The sequence below is a fragment of the Cryptotermes secundus genome, unplaced genomic scaffold (assembly GCF_002891405.2).
Source record: "Cryptotermes secundus unplaced genomic scaffold, Csec_1.0 scaffold106, whole genome shotgun sequence".
In the NCBI taxonomy this organism is placed as follows: domain Eukaryota; kingdom Metazoa; phylum Arthropoda; class Insecta; order Blattodea; family Kalotermitidae; genus Cryptotermes; species Cryptotermes secundus.
The window spans coordinates 550,397-575,379 of NW_019734310.1; the positions used below are offsets into that span (position 1 = coordinate 550,397).

Here is a 24,983-nt window from a genome sequence, read left to right on the forward strand (position 1 = left end):
CGTCTTCTTACCGTCAGTCTATGTTCCTCTCTTAATATCAGAGACCAAGTTTCACACCCATACAGAACTACAGGCAAAATTATAGTTTGGTGTATTCTAATTTTTATGATTTTAGACAGCAGACGAGAAGACAAAAGATTCTGGACTGAATGGTAGCAAGCATTACGAGTTCAATCTCCTCTTAATTTCCTCCTGAATCAGTTTTTCATTTGTTATAGTCGTTTCCAAATAAGCATAACACATTCTAGTGACAAAAAGCTCAACCTCTTCTAATGTACTCAAGTCCGCCGAATGCAACTTGGAAATCATGGAGAAAGCAGAGCATATTCGGACGACTGGCTCTGATTTACAACAGACGTTTAAGCACGAAAATCGATGTCTAGGTAAATCCGCAATTTGTACTTCAGTCCCGGGTCGTTATAGTAATTATTTCTATGCGAATAAGAGTTATCTACGAGCTGTGCTTTGCGACTGTTCTCAGCCATTCATCAAGGCAGGCAATGAAAAGCAAAGACAGTGCAGACATACATGTAACGAAATATTACAATTTTTCCCAACCCAGTTCACAATGCACAATAATGAACAATCTATTAATCCTGTCACTCAGAAAACGTAATATCTTCCCATCACATACACTACTTTACTAATTTAACTGCTTTTTAATTAGTCTAAAATAATGTACACGCTGTCTCGATGTATTAAAACAGCGAATGGAAGACAATAAAATTACAAATCTGCACTAATCATCTGTTACTTTGTCAATGGCTCATTGCGGATAATGTGTAGAAATGTGTGCGTTTAGTACCACGCAACTTAAAAAGGTAAAGTTGTCCCTGTGCTTACCTAATTAAGCACTAAGCCATGGAAAAGTATAGGGGTGTGGATGTATAGATCGACGTATTCTTGACTAGTTTGGAGAGGTTAGTTCCAAGCTCCGGCTGCTTTACCCTTGAGGAAAGAACCCCGTTATCCCCCGGCTACGAGACTAGGTGGACCCCAGAATCGGTGTGGACGACGTGGAAAGGAGAATAATCTTGCCCTTACCGGGACTCAAACTCCGAGCACTCGGGCGTACAGCCCGTAGCCAGTCGCTACACCGGCCCCAGACGACGCAACTTAATTAAAAAAAATTACAGAAATAGATTAAGCGACTTACAATTGACGCGAAAATTAACAAGAAAATACTCATTTTAAATAAAAACATTCTAGCAAAACCGAGGCATTATAACAACATTTGTAAAAAAATTCTTTATATTTTATTTTTGCATGGAGAAAGCTCTTTCCATTCCCCAAGCTGAAGGGCTGTCCCTTTTTCGTGTTCCGTGGCTACTTATTCAATATGCAGACATCATATGTACAGCAGAACTTCACCTCCTTCACATGACGTAGCTGACACCTGCCAACGTCTTGAAAAGCTCATCACTGCATTGCAGCATGATTACTTCTCCAGATCACATTCATCGTCACAAAGTACACTCTCTCCGGCCTCTCCGGCTGCACCACCGGAAGTAGCGGCAGTTATGTGCACAGGTAGCGAATCATCGTTGGTCGCTGGTTACTTAACGGCACTGCATCAACTGCAGAGATTACATGGAATGAGACGAGGAAGATAATTCACATTGAATTGGCAAGATCCGGAGGGGAAACGGCCCTGGCCTACTTGAAAAATACTTGACCTATTTCGAGATTCACCTAACGGACTGAGATACACTTCGAAGAAAGAAGGTTAGTAGGATTACAGTAATACATAATTAGACTCTATAGTAACAATCTTCCTACAATTGTAATAACTGGTTAGTTGTTCGGTTCATAGGTTATTTGACGACCTGTATCAATTACAGAGGTTATGTCGGCAGACAAGATAATAATTACGTGTGACCAAATGGAAAGATAGAGGGCCAGTTATCCCAATCATCGCGTGAAGAGCACTATCGGTGCACTGCGCTGGCATATCACAAAAAGTTACTACAATTTCATTTTAAGCCCTCCGGCAGGGACTTTAAGCCGTCTGTCCCGTGTCGTAGATTTACGGCACGTAAAAGAACCTCATGTCTCTAGGAGACCTCTGAGCTAAATTAGGCAACAATTTCCCGCCCAAGTAGTTTCCAATGCCTCTGGTACATGGGGGAAGTATTAAGGTACCGAGGGCTGACCTCGTTGGCTCAACGGGGCTGATAGCACGCACCAGTACCGGTAGGGTATGGAGACTGGTAGAAGATCAAAGGGGGACGTACAATAGATCAACAACTGGNCAAATTATGAAAGAGGAAAGAACTGAAATTTTGTTATATGAATTTTTAAAATGTATTTTGTCCTATTTTTTTTTACCGAATATTACTGTATCCCATGTAATTAGTATTTTACTTAGTTTTCCATTCTCTTCATCAGTTTTAGTAATTTTAAGGTAGGAAATGGGTTTTCAGGAACGGAACTGCAACTTCACTTACGGGAAATATGAATTCGACTTATGATGGCTCCCCAGAAACCATTTACGTCGCAAACGCGGGGATATTCTGTATATTGTATAGGCTATGTTGTATACACGCTCAGAATTATTGAGGTTCCGGACTTCGTCCATCATCCGGTATTCTAAAAACTAGAAAACACAAAGCTTCGGAGACCGTATCTATTTCCATCCTCAGATTATAACACCATCATCGGAACCCTTTAGAATCTATACAAAGTTGTCCCTGTGCTTGACTACACACTGTGCCATGAAGGCGTATGGGGGAGTGGATGTATAGAAATACATTTTTCTTGACCTTGGCAGTAGTTGATGAGTGGTCACCTTCACGCCCCGGCCGCTTTACCCCGGTACCCATTGGATATGAGGATGGGAGGGCCCCAGAGAGTCGGTCTGGACGACGTGGAGAAGAGAAAACTCCGACCGCTCGATCGTCCAGCTCGTAGCCAGCATATGTATATATACACTGTATATGTACGTACTCACATATGGGTATACTCGTATGCATCCCCCCGTCACACAAGCACACACAAGTTAGCCACTTGTGACAGAATTCAATTCCAAGCAAGCACCCATTTCGTTTAATGTAACTGTATTTCCATGCAACCGTCCAAATAACCAAAGCAGCCGAAGACAGCCTTTGACGTACCTTATTCTTCTTGTTGGCCCTGTTATTCCTCTGTTCCCTGCAGCGTCCTGTTTCGTGATGTTTTTCCTGCTGGGATTCACCGAAGGAGACTCTGACTTTCGCTTTATTAGCCCTATGAGTCACAGTAACACGACCGTCACCTTTGACCGTGTCCCACCAGTAACCGCTGTTACTTGACAGCAAATCTTTGTCCACAAAACCTGCATCGAAATCTTCCTGGGCGTCGTCCTCATCTTGTTCCGGCACAATGTACAGTCTGATGCGATACATTACGCGTCGCAGTGTTCACAAGGAACTCATGTTTCACGCTGTACTTCCTCCCACATCACGCAGTCTGAGGAAGCTACTACTGCACTTGCAGTTACAGCACCGAAAGGGAAACTGTATTTGCTCGGATTCCGTTCCCTTGGCCTTCACAACTAGGAACTACAACAATACACATCCGGACATTTACTTCCAATTTAACGAAAGTTTATCGGGGCCTATAAATAAACAGTACATATGAATCATGAATTCAAGGAACTAAGGGAATCTATGAGTAACATTATTTTATGGTTCTACAGTCCTTTTGTTGGACCTTGGACGGTTTTTCAGTTCTTTAATCCTATACACAGAAGCAGAACTCCTTGGACGGGGGATCAGCCCGTCGCAAAGCCTCTACCTACACACAGAACACAAATGCAGAATAAACGCACACACACATCCATGCCTGGACTGGGATTCGAACCCAGGATCATAGTGTTCGAAGGGCGAATATGGTTCATGCTTTAGACTGTGCGGTTACTGTGATCGGCTTCGGGGTAACAAAGGGACTCAGAAAATTACGTAATAAGGCACTTCATAACACGTATTCATCACCTAATATTATTCTAACTATGGTTCTACAGCCCTTGTTGACCTCGGCCGATTTTTTAGTTTATTGATCTATATACAGCCCGTAGGGCTCCTTGGGCGGGTGATCAGCTCGTCGCAAGGCCTCTACCTGTACACAAACACAGAAAAACGCACACACACAAACTAGACATCCATGCCCTGTGTGGGATTCGAACCCACGATCCCGGTTTCCAAGCGAGCGAAGACGGTACATGCCTTAGAACGCTCGGCTACCGTGACCGGCTTACTACAATTCCATAAAAAATAATACCGTTAAGTTCCCCTCACAGTTTCCCATCTCTTCCTCAAGAGGAGCCACTAATCGTGATGTGCCAAATGTCAGCAAATACCAACAAGTCACTTGCAGAATATTGGCTCTCTATAAATTCGAGGTTACAACAAGATTACAGTTAACGACCTGACGCGCAAATACCGACAGTACGTTGTTCTTTCCTACCGCAGCCATTTATTGCACTTTCTCCATACGACAGCCTTCGAGCCGAACAAAGTTGCTAGACGACCTTACAAATTATCCGGTAACACATGTTAAGAATAAACTATAAAGCATTCGACCGGGGAAAGAAAATTTCACTTTATATGGGTCTAGACTGAAACCCAGTGGCCCGAGAAACTGTTTCACTCTAAAAAAATGGCATATAATTATAATTTCTGCTTCATGAAGTAAATGAACATCTTGGCCGCGCCATAGCTCAAGCGGTTAGTCGCTGGCTTCCCACCGTGGCGGCCCGGGTTCGATCCCGGGGCTGATGAAGTGGGATTTGTGGTGGACAAAGTGGCGCTGGGGCGGGTTTTCTCATTCCACAAAATTCTCCATCATAATCACCCGGAGCAGGCTACAATAGGCCAATTAGTGGCCGCGGTGCCGAGTGGACCCAGCTGGACTCCACCCCCCACTAAACGAATTTAAATTTAAAAAACGAACATCTTCAATTAGAAATAAATTCTTCTTCTATCTTTCATATTAGGCCCTCTCGCCCGCTTCCCATCAGAATTAATCTGTAACTATGGACTGTATTGATAGTCGGCAAGACTCCTTGGACGTGTGGTCAGCCCCGTCGCGAAGCCACAGGACAACACAAATATGCCTGGAGTGGGATTCGAACCCACAGTGTTTAAGCGAGCGAAGACACTTCGTGCCTTATACCGTGCGGCCACTGTGACTGGTTTAATTATGAAACCCTAAAACTTAAAATATAATTATACCTACTGCTTTACATTGATGTGAAACTTGGTATCCTTTCCTAGGGGATGAATATATATTTAGGGTGCTTGATAAAAGGACGATAAGAAGGGTATTTCTACCCAAGAAAGAAGTAACCGGTCACAGTTGCCGCAAGAAATGTCTTCGCCACTCAAGCAGTGGGATCGTGGGTTCGAGCCCCACTCGGGGCATGAATATCTGTATGTGCTTACTGTGCTGTGTAAGTAACGACCTTGCAACAAGAACTGATCACCCGTCCAAGGAACCCTGCCGACTGTCTATAATATTCACAGTTTCAGAATTAAATTCTGAATTACGTAATTTAAATCCACTTTATATAGTGCAGACTTTACCTCGTGATACAGAGAAAGCCCCTGCAAACAGCGCGCGCTCTTTTTCTGCAAATCATTGTTTGGAAATTTCAAGAAATCAGTAACGCCACTACACTCTTGTCCCCGTCAACAAAGAATCTCTTACTGCTATAGCCACCGATTTCCGCGTGCATACATATAAAAACCGTCGGCAATAACATTTCTGGTTTTTGACAGAGGGTGAAATTTCATATTGCGGTCTTGTAGGTTATGACATCGTGCTGGCTTATTCATGGGTAACAGCGTTTCAGGAGAAAATAATACCTCCACCTTCAGGGTAGAAGGCAGTATGCTCCTCAGAAACACCAGTTTACCATTAGCCTGCAGACCACGATATAGATATCCCATACAGCAAAACTGGACACGGCTATACATGAGAACACGCGGAAAAAGGATTACGGTAATGGTAACATTAAACTCTTTAGGCCTAACATACAAAACTATAATTTTTCCTGGTTCTGTATGAGTGCGAAACTTGGTCTCTGACATTACAGGAGGAACATAGACTGAGGGTGTTTGAGAACAGGGTGTCAAAAATGTTTGGACTGAAGAGAGATGAAGTGACAGGGGTTTGGAGAAAACTGCATAATGAGGAGTTTCATAACTCGTACTCTTCTCCAAGTACAATTACAATGATCAAGTCAAGGAGGATGAGGTGGGCAGGGCATGTAGCACGAATAGGGGAGACGAGGAATGAGCATAGGATATTGGTGGGAAAGCCACAAGGAAAGAGACCACTGGGAAGACCAAGGCGTAGGTGGGTGGACAATACTAAAATGGATCTTAGAGAGATAGGATGGGATGGTATGGACTGGATTCATTTGGCTCAGGATAAGGACTAGTGAAGGAGTCTTGTGAACACAGTAATGAACCTTCGGGTTCCATAAAATGCTGGGAATTTCTTGAGTAGCTGCAGAATTGGCGGCTCCTCCAGAACGGCTCAGCTCCATAACTAAGTAAGCAAGGCCTATTGGTCACGTTACAAGTCTGCACGGAGTCGGGATAGCTCAGTAGGTATAGCTACTGGCTACGGGCTGGACGGCTGGGGTTCGATTCCAGGAAGCGGCAAGAGATTTTTCTCTTCTCCACAGCGCTCGGATGGGTTCTGAGGCCCTCTCAGCCTCCTATCCTACCGCGGGCTCTTTCCCAGAGGGTAAAGCGGCCGAGGGGTAAAACTGAGCACTCCCATCCAGTTCCGAGGCCAAGAATGGTGGATCTATACCTTCACTCCCTTATATATCTTCACGATGTAGCGCTTAATTAATTAATCATAGGGTTAACTTTATCTACTTGTGGCCCTAGTCCTTTTGTTGGACATTGGCCGCTTTTTCAGTTTCTTAATCATATACATAGTCGGTAGGACTCCTTGGATCGGGGATCATCCCGTCGCAAGACCGCTACCTACACACAGAACATAAACACAGAATAAAGGAACACAGCACAGACATCCATGCCTGGAGCGGGATTCGAACACACGACCCGTGTGAAAAGAGAGTTTAGATCTTAGACCGCGAGGCCACTGTGATCGGCACAGGGCCAACTTTATCTTTTAAAATTTTGCAAACAATTACTTATTCGCAATAACGCAAGTCAGCCTAATAATTTACCCACACGAAGATTGCCGTGTTCGTTTTAATTTGCGCACTGAATTGCGCAGTAACTTCGACTCGGTACGTAAAATTCGCAATGTTTTGTATCATCGGCTCACTTCTTGTAATCACGAGTATCACAAAGCCTAATTACAACAATGTAACATATGCTATTTACGTGAGCAAGGCAAACACTAACCTTAAACTCTATTACATGATGTCCCTCTGTAGCTTATAACGGAAATTAATTAACAAACACTTTTAAATTCTTTCCGCCTTTAGACAAGGCCATAACAGTTAATACTATGTCATATGATGTATTCTGTTTACAAGTTTGCGTACATCAAAGTAGGATCAAATAATCGTTACATATGGCAGAATCAAAATGACCTAAACTACTGCTAGCCTGAAAGACAATTGTTGATAACCGGTGTTTCAAACATCATTGTGTTAGATGTCATATCTGACTGAATTTTCGTCCCAGCCCCATGTGATTTCACATGCGTGGGATTCTTTAACAATAACGCCTATTAGATATGCAAAATCTCCATCAATATGAAAACAATCACGCGCAAGCGCAGGCAAAACTACAGAGGAAGTCCATGAATCCGATAACAAATATGGTATCGATATGTTACAACACACACACGTTTGTAAGTTTGTCAATTGGGACAGTAGACCACGTGACCACTCACTTCACAACACACGGACAAACGCCGAGCTAACCTCCCCGAACGGCGGACTCTGGTAGACTGATGTCTGAACACGACCATTACCCGCCTGCGGTCACTAGGTCTGCGCCTGTATGAGAGCAACCTGCCATTCAGTACCACTTTCACAATACGACCGAGATAATCCCGCATTCTTGTTCAACGTTTCTTTACGTGACTCTTCCTTGCTATGGGGGGACGGATGGCGAGATATCATAGCAAATTATCAGTTCATTACAGTCAGATTTAATTTCGTATTTGTTCTCACGGCTTCGTAAAGGCTTGATAAGGCGAAGGATATTATTGTGAACTAATGAAAGCAGGAAGAAAGTCCGTAACGACCATATTCAATGTACCGTGCCAATACTTGTTTCTGTGAGCCGAACTGTGTATGGTACGGGTTCTCTGCTTCCTTCCGCATTTCAAAGACGGTCTACAGGCCCCTTTAAGGTAACTCTACCAATATTTTTACTTTTTCCATCCCGCTGTATGTTATACACATATTATGAAATTCCACAGAGCCTATGCCGCAAGCCGGAATATTGTGAGTTCGATTCCCGATGAGGTCATTTGATTTTTCAATTGACCTAATCCTTTCAGTCGCACTATGACCCTGGGGTGACCGCGCCATAGCGCAAGTGGTTAGTCGCTGGCTTCCCACCGCGGTGGCCCGGGTTCGATCCCGGGTCTGGTCAAGTGGGATTTGTGGTGGGGCAGGTTTTCTCCGAGTACTTCGGTTTCCCCTGCCAATCTCCATTCCACCAATTGCTCCACAATCACCCTCACCTATCATCTGGGGCTGGTACAATAGGCCAGAAGTGGCCACAGTACATGGGACTTGGTCCCACCCCACTAGCAATAAAAAAAAGACCCTGGAGTCAACTCAGACTCTAACAGATTTGAGTACAAGGAATCTTCCTGGGGGTAAAGGGCGGCCGGCCCGTAAGACTGACAACCTCACCGCCATCTGTGAGCCGATTGTCTAGAAAATGTGGGAGCCTCGACGTCTCACAACCTTGTGGGCCTTCACGGCCTGTAACAGGGATAGCATTGCCTTTTCTTTTATCGATAAGTACTGTATCACTCTTGTCACCCAATCGTACATATACACCCTTCCTACTTAACATCTCCCTTATTATACTTCTTCCAGCCTATTTTAATTTTTTTAACGATTTAAGAAACTCAATATAACTTATATTCTAATCGCCTAACACAATAATTCGTTACATGATTTTTCGTTGTAAAAATGGATCCATTTAACCTCGCAATTCACTAGTAATATATTTTACTCATCTGTTTACAAATCGTCTTATGGTGGTCCATGCCACCGAAATAAAATTCGCTTAGTGGGGGGGGGGAGTCAAATTGGGTCCACTCGGCAAGGCGGCCACTGATTGGCCTCTTGTAGCCTGCCCCGGGTGATTATAATGATGGAAAATTTGGTAAAATGACGATTGGCAGGGGAAACCGAAGTACTCGGAGAAAACCCGCCCCAGCGCCACTTGTTCACCACAAATCCCACTGACCAGACCCGGGATCGAACCCGGGCTGCCGCGGTAGGAAGCCAGCGACTAACCGCTTGAACTATGGTGCGGCCAATGCCATCGGTAGAAGTAGTGGTTGAATGAAGAAATAAAAATAAACTAATGATATACTGTTTGTATTAACATTGACACGTGCATGGGTGCGTGACTATTAGACAGGATTTGGATTGGATGATTGGATTTATTGACCACTCATACACACCACTCGGAACTCTAAGTAATACACGGCTATTTCTGACCTACACACTTCACAGTTCACCGTTACACACACACTAAGGTATTAGTCGTATCCTCGCAACAGATTTATAACAGTCTCACTGTAATTGCAGGATATATGAAGTCTTCTTTGCACAGCCTAATTCATTTCTTGCCATTTCTTCTCAAACATCTTCGACTGCCGACTCTCTTAATTTGGATTTCAGCAGAGTCAGCGAGTCAGTGTTACTTTACGATTGGCGGTTTACTGGCAATCAGCTCGTCTTGGCGACAAGCTCCTTGAGACTCACGACCAGTAATTTTTATTTCCCAACTGAACACTTACGGTCACAATCCTTATGTAACATCATCTCTGACGAGAGAATTGGTCTGTTGTTTACAATTACTGCTGGACCTCGCCAGCGCAGTCATTCCCAGGTCCAAGTTCCGCGGGACTCATGATCACATTTTATTGCCTCAGATTCGAAATTCCCCAACCTGGAAGGCCAGGTCCCCATATTTATGACCCTCAGGAATAGGGAGGACCGGTTATACCCCCAGACATTGCGTTCCCTTTTCCTCGAACTCCTACGACTCGTAGTCATCCTTGTTACATAGTCTACGATCGGATCTACAGAAAACACCGTTTACATCGTTATCCCAACAATTCCTCTATTGTTATAGAGGCGTGTATACCTCGCCGTTGCATACAAACGGAAGTTCTTCTATTGTTGCTTACGTATTCGTTGCCGCGGGAATGTGTTTACCGGGCTGTTGTCTAGCAATGGACTTCTGCTCTGGCTCCACTATTCCGGCTTTCAAGCGTCATGTCACAGATTTTAATTACAACTTAAGTTACTTCGTAGTTCTGTCGACGGCCCCAATACCTCGATGTCTCTTAATACAACTTCTTTCCCGGGATAAGCAACTGTAGAAGACTGCCAATAATCTCTGACTGGGCATTGTATCCAGATGTTCTATCAATTTTCGCACCTTTAGAAAGCATTACTGCCTTAATATGATGACGACCTTTGTATACCCCTATGACCTTGCACAAGCAGAAGCTCTTTGTATAGAGACGGGCTACGGGCTGGACGGCTCGGTTCAATTCCCGTCAGTGCTAGATTTTTCTCTCCTCCACAGAGTTCAGACGGGCTCTGAGGCCCAATAAGCCTCCAGTCCTGTTGGTACCGGGGGCTCTTTCCTCAGGGCAAAGCGACAGTGGCGTGAAGCTGACCATATACGGGAGTGTAATACGGAGCAATACTTCCGCTCACCAATATGTCTTCATGGCATACTGAATAAGTAATTTAGCACAGGGACAACTTTAACTCTTTTACTTGAGGGATTGTGTCTCTGGGAAACCTTAATTCGTCTTACAACGAAGATCCTAGAACAATATTCTATATCTACCGCCCCCCCCCCATAAAAATGACACTGTGTAACCTTAAAAATGTACGTCACGATGTGGTTGTCCCTGTGAGATGAAACATTGCTAGGTCGCCTCAACACTGGCTACAACATTCAGAACTGTCTGTTGCCTTGTATTTCTGAAACCGGCCTAGCAAGTGCTGGGTGTGTCAGCTTGGTTCTATCAGGCGGAATAAAAACGCATACTTTGCACCTTCGTGTATAACTGTCTAATCTGCGGAGAATTAGCGTTGAGTCCGTTCACAATGCCGACTAAGGAACGCACAAATACTGAATTGGGTAAAAGAGCTTGCAGGTAAGTCGGTTTCAGAACAGAACGAGTTCCTTTCCTTCCTTATCAAGACATCATACTGTGACGGATATGTTCGAAGTGTTTCTAGGCAACGGCTTGATAAACACTTTCCAACGTGCAACAGTGGGAGATGTGTCTCAGTGAACGAATGTTATAGCTCGTTGCTAGGCAACAGTCAGCGCGCCAATGAACTCGCTGGCTAGGCACCACGTGACTTCTGTTTTCTGCGTTGTCTGTGCGAGACAACGAACGATAACGAAGACCTGTTGTAGCTTAAGATACCCGTGTGGAGGCGAGGTCGAATACCTCCACCGTGAGCCTGCGAGTCGTAGGAGGCGACGAAAATGAAAGTCTCAAATCTGAGACAGTAAAATATGGTCGCAAGTCCCAAGGGGCTCGGACCCGAGAAAGACTGCGCTGGCAACAGCCAGCAGCATATACAATAGACACACCCATCCTCTCGTCGGAGAGGGCGCCCCACGAAAACAAGACTGTAACTGTCTAACAGTATTAAATATCCGGTCATGAGCCCCAGATGGGGCTCGACACCAAGACTGACCGTCAGTCGCACTGTGACTTTGACTTCAACTTAGACTACTGCAGAATATAGTGCAGTGCAGTAAAGTTAAGAGCCCAGAAGAGTTCTTAGTTCAGTTCCGAGGTTCCAGGGCGATCCAACAAGAAATGACAAGTAGACTTCATAGTGATTTGAAGTGCTAGTTTCTGTGTTGAGATCCGTTGCCAGGAGACGACTACTGGAAACTGAGAATTCTAGTGCGTGTGCAACGGTGAATTCTGTAATCAGCGATAGCGCTGTATTTGAATATGATTGAGAGAACTTGTAACCGAAGTGACAATAAATCCAGTCATCCGAACTAGAATCCGCTACTTTCATCACGCATATCCTCCTACACGTGACAATACTAATACAATCAACACAGTTTTATATCCTTATCTATGGCCTACTTAAGGGCACTGCCAGTATCTCAGACTACACAGCGTCCAATGTAAGATTAGAAGTGACTGGTGAATTGCAAAGAGATATGGAACCAAGCAGTCGTGGCCTAATAGCAGAATTTTTTAAGGAAATATCGAGGAAAACCACGAAAACTTAAGTTAGGATAGTCGGTATCCCGGTCGAGATCCGAAACGGATACCTTCGACTCTAAGTCAGAGGCCTTAGCGCTTGAGCCATCTTATTCGGGAAAATAACACAAGAGACGCAGAAAACCGGAAGTATGCAATGGAAATAACAATTCAGGCCACACCATACTGTCAGGTTTGCTCATTTAATTGTCACTTTCTTCTTCAACGTTTTGTCACTACCTACATCCCTGTTCGGGATCAAACCAAATTACGTGAGCTCAATATACACATAAGTAGACGGAGCCAGGATAGCTCAGTCGGTATAGCGACGAGCCTATGGGCTGGACTGCATTCGAATTGGGAATCGATTCCTGGCAAGGTTAACAGATTTATCTCTTCTTGGGCTCATCGCGAGTTCCTCCACGAGGAAGTAGAGCGCATGGGGCGAAAATATGCCCCAACACCTCTATCTAGCGCCGCGGTTAAGAATATCTATACCTTCATTACACCATTGAGGGGTGCTTAATTAAGCACATGAACAACTTTTCTACTTTATAAAATATTCTTCTGGGGAAAACTGATGCACACATGAGCTAATAAGCAGCTGGATGATTCACTTTGGCAAATTACTTTAATCCCTGATTAAGTTAATTCCTTGGCCGCGCCATAGCTAAGCGGTTAGTCGCTGACTTCCCGCCTCGGCGGCCCGGGTTCGATCATGTGGGATTTGTGGTGGACAAAGTGGTGCTGGGGCAGGTTTTTTCCGAGTACTTCGGTTTCCCCTGCCAATCATCATTCCACCAACTGCTCCACAATCACCCTCACCTATCATCCGGGGCGGGTACAATAGGCCAGAAGTGGCCGCAATACAAGGGACTTAGTCTCACCCCACTAGCAATAAGAAAAAGTTAGTTCCTTCCGACTCAAGACTGGTTCAACTTCGAACCAATGAGGGGACGCTTTGTACCTTACGTACCTAACCGAGGACTGCATTATTAAAAATGCGTTTTTATTTTTAATGTGGCGCTACCGATACACGCATCAGCCCTATGAAGCGCAAGCAAACAAACACGAATTGTATCCGTAACTTCAAAAACATTGACTTACTAAATCAAATGTTGGAGGGTCAACGTATTTTTGCTGAAGGTTTGCTGTTCATTCATCAATGACTCTACAGCCCTTTGTTGGGCCCTGGCCTCTTTTTCAGTTTCGTAATCTTTTTTACACAGACGGTAGGACTCTTTGGACGGGGGATCAGCCGGTCGCAAGGCCGCTATCTACGCACAGAACACAAAGAGAAAATAACGCACACACAGACATCCATGACTTGAGTTGGATTCGAACATACGATCCCAGCGTTCGAACGAGCGAAGACAGTTCATGAGGTTTGTTACACCTTATCAATATTTTATATCATATAGTAATTTTAATTCATACTATTCTGAGTTATTTATTAGGTTTCCTGAGAAGTCAATTAAATATTCCCGGAGAATATTTAATAAGTATTTTCCACAGGTTGCTTCGACAGGATTCGTCACTTTCTTTAAGAGAAGTGTTAGCACATATCTTAGGGAATGGAAGTATATTCCCATATGCCGCACAAAACCAACCTAAGAGTCCGCCTTTCTCGAGCTACAATACGACCCTATAAATACACATGCCTTACTTAACCTTTTCTACGACTGAAAAAAAGAAGCATATTAAGTTCGCGAACAGGATTCGCGCCGATGCTTTCATTAGTAGCGAAAAGCAAACACCGCTTCTATACGGGAGAGGAAGTTCCGCATATCTGGTACGAACAAACGGAATCTCATGAAAGCTCACAACTTCGTTACTGTACGGACAACAGTTATTTCCGTGTCGTGGTTACACACCAAGGTGAGTCAAATTACTCTTGATCATCAGGTCTTGCCAGTTCCACAGTGCAGAGTCCGTCCTCAGAAGTTTATGAAGAAGTTCAGAGTCTCATATGCAATACAAAGGTTTCACCATCATATTCGCAAGTACCCGCCACTGGATCCCCTTCTGAGTCTGGTGAATACAGTCCACATCTTCGCACCCTATTTCACTAAAACCCATCTTATCTCTCAACTACACCCAGGCCTTCCGCATCGTATCTTCTCTTCAAGCTTTCCGATTAAAATGTACACAAAAATTGTCTGATGACATATTTTTACATATATGTACTTTAATTGCAATGAAAATACATTCTTCGGGGTTTTATAAACATTCTAATAAACTTTCAGTTTCCATAAAATACTGGGTTCTTGACTAGTGAGCAACTATGAGCTTCTCAAGAACGCAGGTCGATGGAGTTATCATCCTGGTTTCTCTTTAAAACAACTGTCGTATACAGCTGAACTGGAATTTGCTCGGCGTCAACCGAAATAATCCTACGAAGTCAAACAACTATTTGATCTCTAACCGTTATTCGACCTCAAATAATGAATATCTAACCTTAACTATTTGACATATACATCAGCTGCAAATCTCTGGCCTCAGCCGTCCATGATCTCCAAATATTCGATGCCTACCTCTCAATTACAGAACACTTACCTTTCCCGAGCATCGTCCCCTGGCCGGAAGGCTTGCACTCAATACAGACAAAATATTTGATTTCGTGTGACATCTCGGAACTCTCGCCGGAGGAGGAAGTTCTAACCCGACGTTCCATTTCAGAACCACGCTCTTGCCTTCACAGCAGTAACAGAACTTCTCTCTTTCACTCATTTTGCCTTACGTTCACGTATTTGAGACTGTTTCTAGTTCCTCCAAAATAAATGTATACAAGGAAGATTTTCACAGCTTGGTATATTGAACGCATATTTAAAAAATCATCCACACATCTTTCAATTTTGCACTTTTTTTAAAAGTAGAGAGGAAATTTAATTTACTCATACAGTAATCACACATGTAAGAAGTTACGATAAAAATTAATTTAAAAATATATTCGATAATGTTTTCTTTCACACTTCTGTTTGACAATGACAGAAAAACGTAGGCCTGCTAGCATCTGCCATGACATTCACTCTCAACTTTAAGCATACGACTATACAGACCGTTTTGTCCGTTCCTTCAAGAAAGGGCTGGTATGCGTAGAGTCCTACCCAATCATGAATTCATCGAGCATTCGCATGATGTCACGATCATACCAGGAAAAGTGTCATCAAGAGGAACGGTGCGCGCAGCTAAACACCGACAAGTAACAGCAGTTGATAGGCGCAGAATATGTAACGTGCTGTGCGGAGCGAGTCCTTCTTCAGACACTGATAGTCGCTCAACCGTTCAAGGAATTCCTCGTCATTTATGGATCTCGAACGTTCATTATCGTGCTCAAAACAGCTCGCGCCTGGGCCTATATTGACTGAGCCAGTAAAATGCCGTTCACACAATCGTAATTTATTTCTTCAAATATCATCTTAAAACTGAAGACGTCTTCTGAAATGTGACGCCGTGTAGTCTGAAAAAATTCTGCGACGTTTCGGGGAATAAATTGCTTTAATTTATAATTCAAGTGAAAAAATGAGTGTAACATGTTCTTCCGTCGTAAACATCTCTAATAGATTTACACGGCGTCACATCTCAGGAAACACTAATCTTCAGGCATAGCTGTCAGAACCTTCAATCTTAGATCCTGCCATTTAAGCTTACATCTGCCAGGTAGACTATTCCTTCTGTGGTTCTGAATCAGAATTTCGTAGTATACAATTCTCATATTTACTATGCGTGGAAGGTGGCGAACAGTAGGGGAACGACTATAGGATAGCCCACACTGCTGTTACATAAAGTGGGGGTAAGCTACCTCCGTCTTCAGTACACAGTTAAGTTCTTCTCGGAACTTATTACAAAGACACAGACGGATCTTGCATTATAGTAACTCACACACTGTCTATAATATTGCGACATAACGCCCGAAAGTCGGAATAGCGAAGAGAGAATAGACGTCCATTGCTGGACAACGACTCGGTAAACACGTTACCGCGGCAACGAATACGTAAGCAACAGTTGAGTAACTTCCATTGCTATGCAACGGCGCGGTAAACATGAATTATCAACAATAGAGAGCGTGTGTTTTCTGCATGGTCCGTTGCGAAGTGTTTATAAAAAAAGAGTTCATTTGAGAAGCATGAGACTGCCGTGGTAGCTAATACTACTAGGATATTTATATATATATATATATAAAAAGGGCATAATCTGCTGTACCTAGCCTGGACTGACAGAGGCTGTGTATATATTGTACACAGAAGTAAGGATTAAGTGTGTATTTGTAAATGTATGTAAATACAGACAATAGACTTAATACAGACTGACCGACCGTCAGTTGTAACATGACCCTTGTCCTTGCCTTGCCTTGAGAAGCATGAAGTCGAGTTTCGGGCCAGGATATGAGCTTGGGGGCAGAGGAATGGAATTAAGTCAAGTCTTTGGAATTGTGAGTTGCAGAATAATAGCAACAAAGAAATTAGGCTGTGAAAAGAAGCCTTCATGTGTGACTTTAAGTTACAGCGGGACTGTTATAAACCCGTTGCCAGGACACGACTAGTGAAGACTGAGAACCGACATTGCGTGTGTAACGGTGAACTGTAAAGCGTGGAAATAGCGATAGCGCTGTAGTATTGCCTACAGTCCTGAGTTGTGCGAATAAGGTGTTAATAAATCTAATCATCCAATACAAAACCCGTCTTATATATATTTGTTTAGGGCTGAAAATCTTTTATGGACTTGAAAGAAAATGACTGAGCCTAATGATTAAAAAAATATAATTACACGACTATGTCCGTCGGTAATTCTCTTAAGGGGCCCCGGTGGTTGCGTAATGTAAGGCGAGTACGATCTCGCGCAGCCCCCACACGCTAGAACTGCTAAGTTGCGCCCGAGGGCAAACCAGAGGGCGTCATCGTCAGTTAGTGACGCATACAGTTACATCATCACTAAAAAGTTACTTCAGTCTACTTCAACATACTTCCGATATTAATTTTTCCCCCCCTTGGCACTACAGCCCCAGTGGGCCTAGGCCTACCTCCATGAACTTCTCCGTTCACTTCGGTTTTTCTAGATCTTACACATTCGGTAGGACTCCTTGGGCGGGTGATCAGCTCGTCGCAAGGCCTCTACCTGTACACACACACAGAAAAACACACACAAACTTCCATGCCCTGAGTGGGATTCGAACTCACGATCCCGGTTTCCAAGCGAACGAAGACAGTACATGCCTTAGACCGCTCGGCTACCGTGACCGGTTAACTTATTGGGTTAAAACTTTTCTCACTGGGTGGCAGTGGATTAAGTGCAACTTCTGTAAATTCTGTACCTGTGTGTATATACAGTATTATGAAATTATATTATGTATTAATATACTGCATTACTTTTATTTTGTTTCAAAATAATAATTTTCTTATACTCCTATCTCCATTTTGCAGCACTGCTCCATTTCTACATCTTTACAAAAATGTTGCTTGGTAAAGGTACACCAACTTCTGCAAGGCTATTAATCTTTTTCCTGAGAATTTCAACACAACAGTTGGTTCATTGTTCCAATAAACTGCATATGGCATGTGATTTCTTAATGTCTTCCTAGAAAAGCTTTGATTACTATCATTTATTCACCAATTGCAAAAGCTCTAATTGCTCTGAGGTACATACACTGAGGTCGCATCAGATATCACATTCCTCTACAATCTCCTTCCTCATCCCAAACCATGTGTGATTTCTGTTAATAGTTTTTTTATTGCTAGTGGGGTGGGACTAAGTCCCTTGTACTGTGCCCACTTATGGCATATTTTACCAGCCCAACGATAGGTGAGGGTGATTGTGGAGCAACTGGTGGAATGAAGATTGGCGGGGGAAACCAAAGTACTCGAGAAAACCGGCCCCAGCGCCACTTTGTCCACCACAAAGCCCACTTGACCAGACCTGGGATCGAACCTGGGCCGCCGTGGTGGGAAGCCAGCGACTAACTGTTTGAGCTATGGCGCAGCCCTCTGTTAACAGTTACTCCACTATGACGACTGTGTCCATAAAATTATGAGTTCATGAATCAGTCAAAATTCTCTCTATGGTGCAAGATTCTTTACATATGTAAAGAGAATACAGAGATACTTAAAAAATCAGCAAAAATCGCCCTTACCAGAACAGGGTTCAAATGGCACTAATTCTGTTAACCATGAACTAATTTTAACAACACAGAGTGTTAACTGTTGCTGCTGCCATCTCACTACTAATACTACTACTAGCAGAGAGGATTAATCTTGATTGGTACAACCACCACATTACAATACGTGGAAAGCACATCACATCTTGAATTTAACCCTCCAACCAGCGATATTTGTATTATTACATGACATTGGATTCCCTTCATCCAAAGTTAGTCAAAAGAACAGTAGGATGGGGAATACGAGTATGTCACATAAATACAAAAACATAAGGACAGTACAACTGAAGTTTTCACACAAGAAAACACAGTGGTTACACATGAGGCTATTCAAAAACACATCCACACATCAATACTGTCAACTTATGCTATTTACACAACCTTCAAATGGATGAGTCAACACCTTCTATACAATAAGTATTCCTCAACTGAGTGGAATGAGTGTGTGTAGGTTAGGTTTTAGTGCTATTTTAAGTTGTGCTTTTTCATTCATAAGACTCTTGAGATCAGATGGTAGATTACTGAAAATTTAATCCAAACATATTGTGTGCTTTTCTGAAAGCATGAGAGGTTAGCAGTAGGTTTATGGAGACAGTCCTTGTGTCTTGCTTTAACATGTGTACATCTGCATTGGTCTGAAAATGTTCTTTATTCGTAATGAAATGTATTAATGAAAATATATATTCACACAGAAGAGTTAAGATCTCTACTCTCTTAAACAATTCTCTACAAGAATTATTGGATTTGACACTCATCGTGAGTCTAAAAATTTTCTTTTGCAACGTAAATACCTTTCTGCTATCAGATGAATTACCCCCGACAGTTATTTGATACTTCATTAAAGAGTGAAAGTAAGCAAAATAAATAGATTTGAGAGTGCCAATGTTGCTGATATGCAACACAGATATAACTGCATAACTTAGCTTTGGAACCAACTGATCGATATGGTTATAAATTTGTAAGCCAAGAACTTTTGTATTTACTGCCTCTTCAATTATTTATCATTATATCCCATGTTTAACAGATATTGTGGTGAGTTTTTGTTATAAATTTTATTACATTTGTTTTATCTAGATTCAGGGACAGCTAGTTTGCTCATTTACCCATTTACTCATTTGCTCTCATGTATGGGTTATTACTGCTCCTGCTACCCTTATTTTTGAAAATCGGTTCCCACGTTCCAGTTTCTAATAGATGCTGAAATTTAGTAATGATTTCATTATTTATTTTTCTGGTTCTCTGTTTTGAGGGTATTAAATTTAATTTGTAGTAATATTATTTACTGTATGGAATTGAGCATCATGGTCTGAGAGGCAGTTGACTATAGGAGACATACAAAAAGAGCTTAACCTTGTACTATCAAAGCTATCACTGTACCAGGCTATGAAGGCCCATAGGGTTGTGAAACGTTGAGGGTCCCACATTATCTAGATAATCGGCTCAAAGAGGGCGGTAAGGTTGTCAGCCTTACGCACCGGCCGCGCTTTACTCCCCAGGAAAATTATTTAATGAATTCCTGGCACTCATTTCTGTTAGAGACTGAGTGAACCCCAGGACCATAGTGCGGCTGGAAAGATTACGTCAATTGAAAAAATCCAATGACCTCATCGGGACTTGAACCCGCAACCTTCCAGCCTGTAACATAGCCCCTCAACCAATTACGCTACTGTGTGCCCCCTTAACCTTGTACTATCTATAAAAATATTATCAACAGCTGTATCCAAGGAATTTTGAATTCCTGTTGAAAAATTCACAGTGTGTGACAAATTGTATGTCCGTAGTAAAGAATTTAGTTGTTTCTTATTTCTACCGTCATTTAAATAGTTTATGTACAAATATTTTAAAGTTGCATCTAGTCTCCTTATAAATTCACTGACAACTCCTGAAGGAGCTCTGTACAAGCATAATATGATTAGGTTAGATGATTTAGTTACTAACTGAATTGCACAGATTTCAAAGTTCTGCTCCTTGCAGGGATGAGAAATATCAATTTTACTGAAATACTGATCTGTCCTAACAAAAATATACCCATCTCCCCTCTACAGGTCTTTTCAGCAAAAGCTGGAGCCTAATAGGTAACAGTCCATTGTAAGGTGCAGAAGCTTTTGTTCAACCATATGATGCTCACTTAAACATAATATGTGAACGTTTATGTTGTCTGTCTCAAAACAGTGTATTAATTCATCAATATTGCTTCTCAATCCACTGACATTCTGGTGAAAGATATTTATTGAGTTGGATGATTTTGTATTTTGTTTGTGAACTTCCAAGAGAGGCAGGGCTGCATTTAATATATGTATGTTAAGCACCTCTTTGCTTTTGAATTTAAGCTAAAAAAGGATATCCTTAGCAGGGGTTATAACAGGAATACAGCTTATACCTGACACATGACCATCAAAAACCCTCTCAGCAATACACTGAATATGCTTGTCCCAAGGAAACATTCTGGTGTTTCATTAAGTGTTCATACCTGGGGAATGTCTAACGAAACAGAGACTACTATTCTTTACCTCTTTTTTTTCTTCCTTTCACCTGCAGTCCTGTACAAGAGTCCTGTGAAACAAATTGTCAGGAGGGACTTATAAATATTAGAATTCATGTCAGATCATAAAGTTATTATTATATTTTACGTATATATACAACATATCTTGTACATTCACTGAATTAATGCAACAAGAGCATGAAGTCCATTACAGAAATAGCAAATTACCACAATTAGGAATGATGTTGGTTTGGCAGAGTAGAAAAGAACAGAATTTGTATGCAGACTTCCTACACCTAAGTCAAGGATGTAGATTAAGTCCTCAAATAAATACTTGTTTCCAATACAAATATAAATACACATACATACATCTCATATAATATAGTACTATACCTAAGTACACATATTCTACAATACATATGAGTTCATAAAATATGATTTCATTTTAATCAGATCAAAAATTTCAAATTAGATTCAATTAACAGCATCCACTGTAATGAAAACTGTTTGCTGGCAGACTGAGAGTTGAGGAGAAGAGAGTATTGTGTGGAAAGCACTGAAGGACTGCAGAGGGAAAAGGATGAAATTGGCCCAGACATGCAACCTCTTCCACACATCTACTGTTATATGAGAAAACAGAGCCTTCAGGTCAACTAAAATGGAAAATTGATTTACTGTACTGCATAAAACAATCGGCTTAAGTATGAGGAAGCACATTGACATTCTTTGTAGCAGATCTTGGATATTACCCATTGATTCTCATTGGAGAATGTTTGATTTATGCAATTTCACCCTCTTTGACTTTTCTTTCCAGACCACAATTGTTGCATAAATTGAGGAGTACCTGTAATTATATCAGAGAGGTATCACCATTATTAACAACATTATTTAACTGTTTCTGCAGTTGTTAAGAAGAAAGCATTTCAGGAGTTTGCTGTGAGTTTATGATTTTTCATTATATTATCATATTGGCAGTGTCTCTTCTTCTGTAGAGTATTTACCTGTTTCCTTTTTCACAATTTTTCACACCACTTTTATCTCTTTTGTTCTTTTTTATATCTGTTTATTGTTCAGCACATGTTTCACCTCTTGTCCTGCAATAAATCTTCATTGTATGGTTGATACTAAAGTGGCTATTTATGATCATGTTTTGATTCATTTGGTTATCCATTCATTATTTTCAGACACCCTATTCACTCATACTTCATGGCTGCTTATTACTTAGGTATGTTGTAAAGTTTTTAGCAGAATCAATATTTGTAAGTCTAATTTGTTTCTCATAATTACAATAATTTAAACATATTCTGTATTTTTTATAACTATAAGTTCAGCATCATCATCAGATAATCCACCTATCACTTGTTCCATCTAAATATTATCTTTCTCTCGCTGTCTGTAAAGATATCATTGGTCACAGTACTGGAGTAATTTTGAATTCTTGTGAGAAAGTCAACTAATGATGAAAGACTGGAAGAAGTTAGTAGTGACTTTAGATATTTTTTGTGGTAACATTCAGGAAAGAGACAACAGGGATGACCAAGGCATAGGTGGGTGGACAATATTAGAATGAATCTTAGAGAGATAGGATGGGATGGTATGGATTGGATAGATGTGGGTCAGGATAGGGACCAGTGGAGGGCTCTTGTGAACAACGTAATGAACCTTCGGGTTCCATAAAATGCTGGGAAATTCTTGAGTAGCTGCAGAATTGGCGGCTCCTCCAGAAGGGCTCAGCTCCATGAGTAAGTAAGTAAGTATGTAAGTAAGTAACATTCAGTAAGATAATTAGTAATTTATGTCAACACATATGACAAAGTCTGGTTTAGGTTTATTATGATAGTTAAGTCGTGTTCATATAATGATGTTTTATATCTACCTGATAATAAATTATGGATTATTTTGATAAAGATATGCACTTCTCCTTTTAACAACTCTTGTCTGCAGTAACTATCTCATGGAGTATTACTGCTTACATTAACCTGTACAATCTCTGGTGTTCTCTAGTGACGTGGATGAAACCAGCAATGCTGTAACTCCACTATGAAGAGTTTCTTCAACTGCAAATAAGAAGATGAAACTACAAAGAGCCATACTAATACATCATACACGTAGAAAATATATAAGAATAAAAATACTGACAACTGTTATAAAATATAAAAACAAAATCTGAACTGAATTGTCATTATCAAATTTCAAAACTGTTTCTACTGATATGAAAGCTTCAAGATGTCTGTTCATAGCACACCACTGACAGCATATAATAAGTTGCAGTTAATCTGTGACTACAGCAAACAGCATCATGAATCAATACAAATCTGTGAACCATTAATATTCACAGTGTTTCAAGTGGGACTTCCCAGTCATCTGAATCAATTTCTCCCTTGAAGGTCTCTTCAGGTTAATAACAACAGGATCCACAGCTTCCCTATTTTTTTTGTAGAGATTTCTGCTTCCCATCTCCCCTTCCTCAGCCTCTCTCCATGTCAGACATAATTTTCTCACAATGTCGGAGAGACCTGAAAGTTATGAAAACAGAATTGTACCACTGTCTCTACATTCTACAGCAACATTACAAAAGATTAGCACTACAATTAATTCTATGTGACAGACAATGTCTTTAGTCAACACAAAAAGACAAACATCCAAACCTGTTCCAAAAATTCCTCCGACGTCTTTTACACACTTTCCTTTCCAAACCCAATCAATGCTGCTACATCAGTATCTCTTAGTCTGGGACCAAACCAGTTCAGTGGGGTTGAAAAGGCAATAATATGGTGGTACGTGTAAAAGTCTGTACTGATGCTCTTCAATAAATTCATTAATTTTAAACCTGAGAAGGAATTTCATATAACATATGTTTAGGATTGATTAACCTAAGTTCTATGAAAACATTAAAGAGATTGCACAAACTTCAGGCATGTACTTACATAGCAACTTATGTGTAGAGAAAATTCCTTCTGTGTGGCTCAAACTGTAGATTAAACAATTTTCAAAGTCGCACATACACATTCAGTATTATACTGTGTGTGGTAAAATCAGTTGATTACGTTTTATTTTCAGATTTTCTTCTTGAAAGAAGCCATGAACATCTTCTTGAAGGAAGGAGTGAACATCTGAGATATATTCTACAAACTCAGAATTTCTTACAGGATGTCTGAGGAGCTATTTCAAGGAAATAGCAGATCCAGTCTAAAAAAACCGAGATTAACAGCACTAACCACGCAACACCCTCTATCCACTAAAGTTGGCACTTACTTCGCCAACAAGTGGCGGTTGCTCGGTAGGTATAGTTCGCTTGTGGACTACAGGCCATGGAGTTTGTTTTATGGCTCTCAGACATGACCAGCTTCTCAGCCTATCTCCACACATTGCAAGAGAGAGCAAACTGAGATAACCAGCTATAAATGTCAAAGTTTTTAGAAAATTTTCACCATTCTGGACCATGTACTACACATTTTAAAACTGCATGGTTAACACTGGAAATATATCAAAATTCCCCTTAAGATATCATGCAACATAAAAATTTACATCAAACCAAGAACTATTTTTGAGCACTGTAGGAAGTCCCAGAAGTCCCAGCCACAGCGGAGAGCTTGTCTGCTCCCACAGTGAGTAGTAAATAAGCTGTGTTAAATTTGTGAGAAATTAATTGAAATAACACACACACTGCTCTTGCTTCCATGCTAACTTATTATGGATGAATTTTGTTGTTGTTATTGTTGTCGTTGTTTGTCATGAGGCAGGAACACATTATTTATGGATATAATTATGTGAAAGATTCATGAAATCTTTCACATAATTATATCCATAAATAATGACTGCTGGTACTGACTTGGTCAACCTATTAACAATGGTCCCCAAAAACATCATATGGGATACCCTTTGAACACAGGTCTTTTAATCTGCAGGGTTGCCTAGACAAGG

The 24,983-nt window shown here is 41.5% G+C and overlaps 1 protein-coding gene and 1 long non-coding RNA gene across 7 annotated transcripts in view; one reads left to right on the forward strand and one right to left on the reverse strand.

Annotated features, from left to right (window-relative positions):
• The window catches only part of LOC111868427 (rhotekin), a 161,188-nt gene that overhangs the window by 132,592 nt on the left and 3,613 nt on the right, over window positions 1-24,983 (reverse strand). Inside the window, exons 1-2 of one of the 6 annotated variants that reach the window (XM_023859039.1) lie at window positions 7,864-7,916; window positions 3,114-3,539 (exon numbers count right to left, since the gene is read on the reverse strand). The exons of 1 other annotated variant lie outside the window; for it this stretch is intronic. In XM_023859039.1, the coding sequence (XP_023714807.1) occupies window positions 3,114-3,383 (270 nt within the window). In that variant the 5' untranslated portion in view covers window positions 3,384-3,539; window positions 7,864-7,916. Of the gene's footprint in view, window positions 1-3,113; window positions 3,596-7,817; window positions 7,917-14,982; window positions 15,295-24,983 lie in introns of those variants that run through there. 4 more of the 6 variants (XM_023859038.2, XM_023859041.2, XM_023859037.2 and 1 more) reach the window with 4 other exon arrangements.
• Window positions 1,488-23,878, forward strand: LOC111868428. Its single transcript, XR_002843509.2, has 4 exons — window positions 1,488-1,725; window positions 21,874-21,995; window positions 22,244-22,284; window positions 23,064-23,878. It is a non-coding gene; the product is annotated as an uncharacterized LOC111868428 (long non-coding RNA).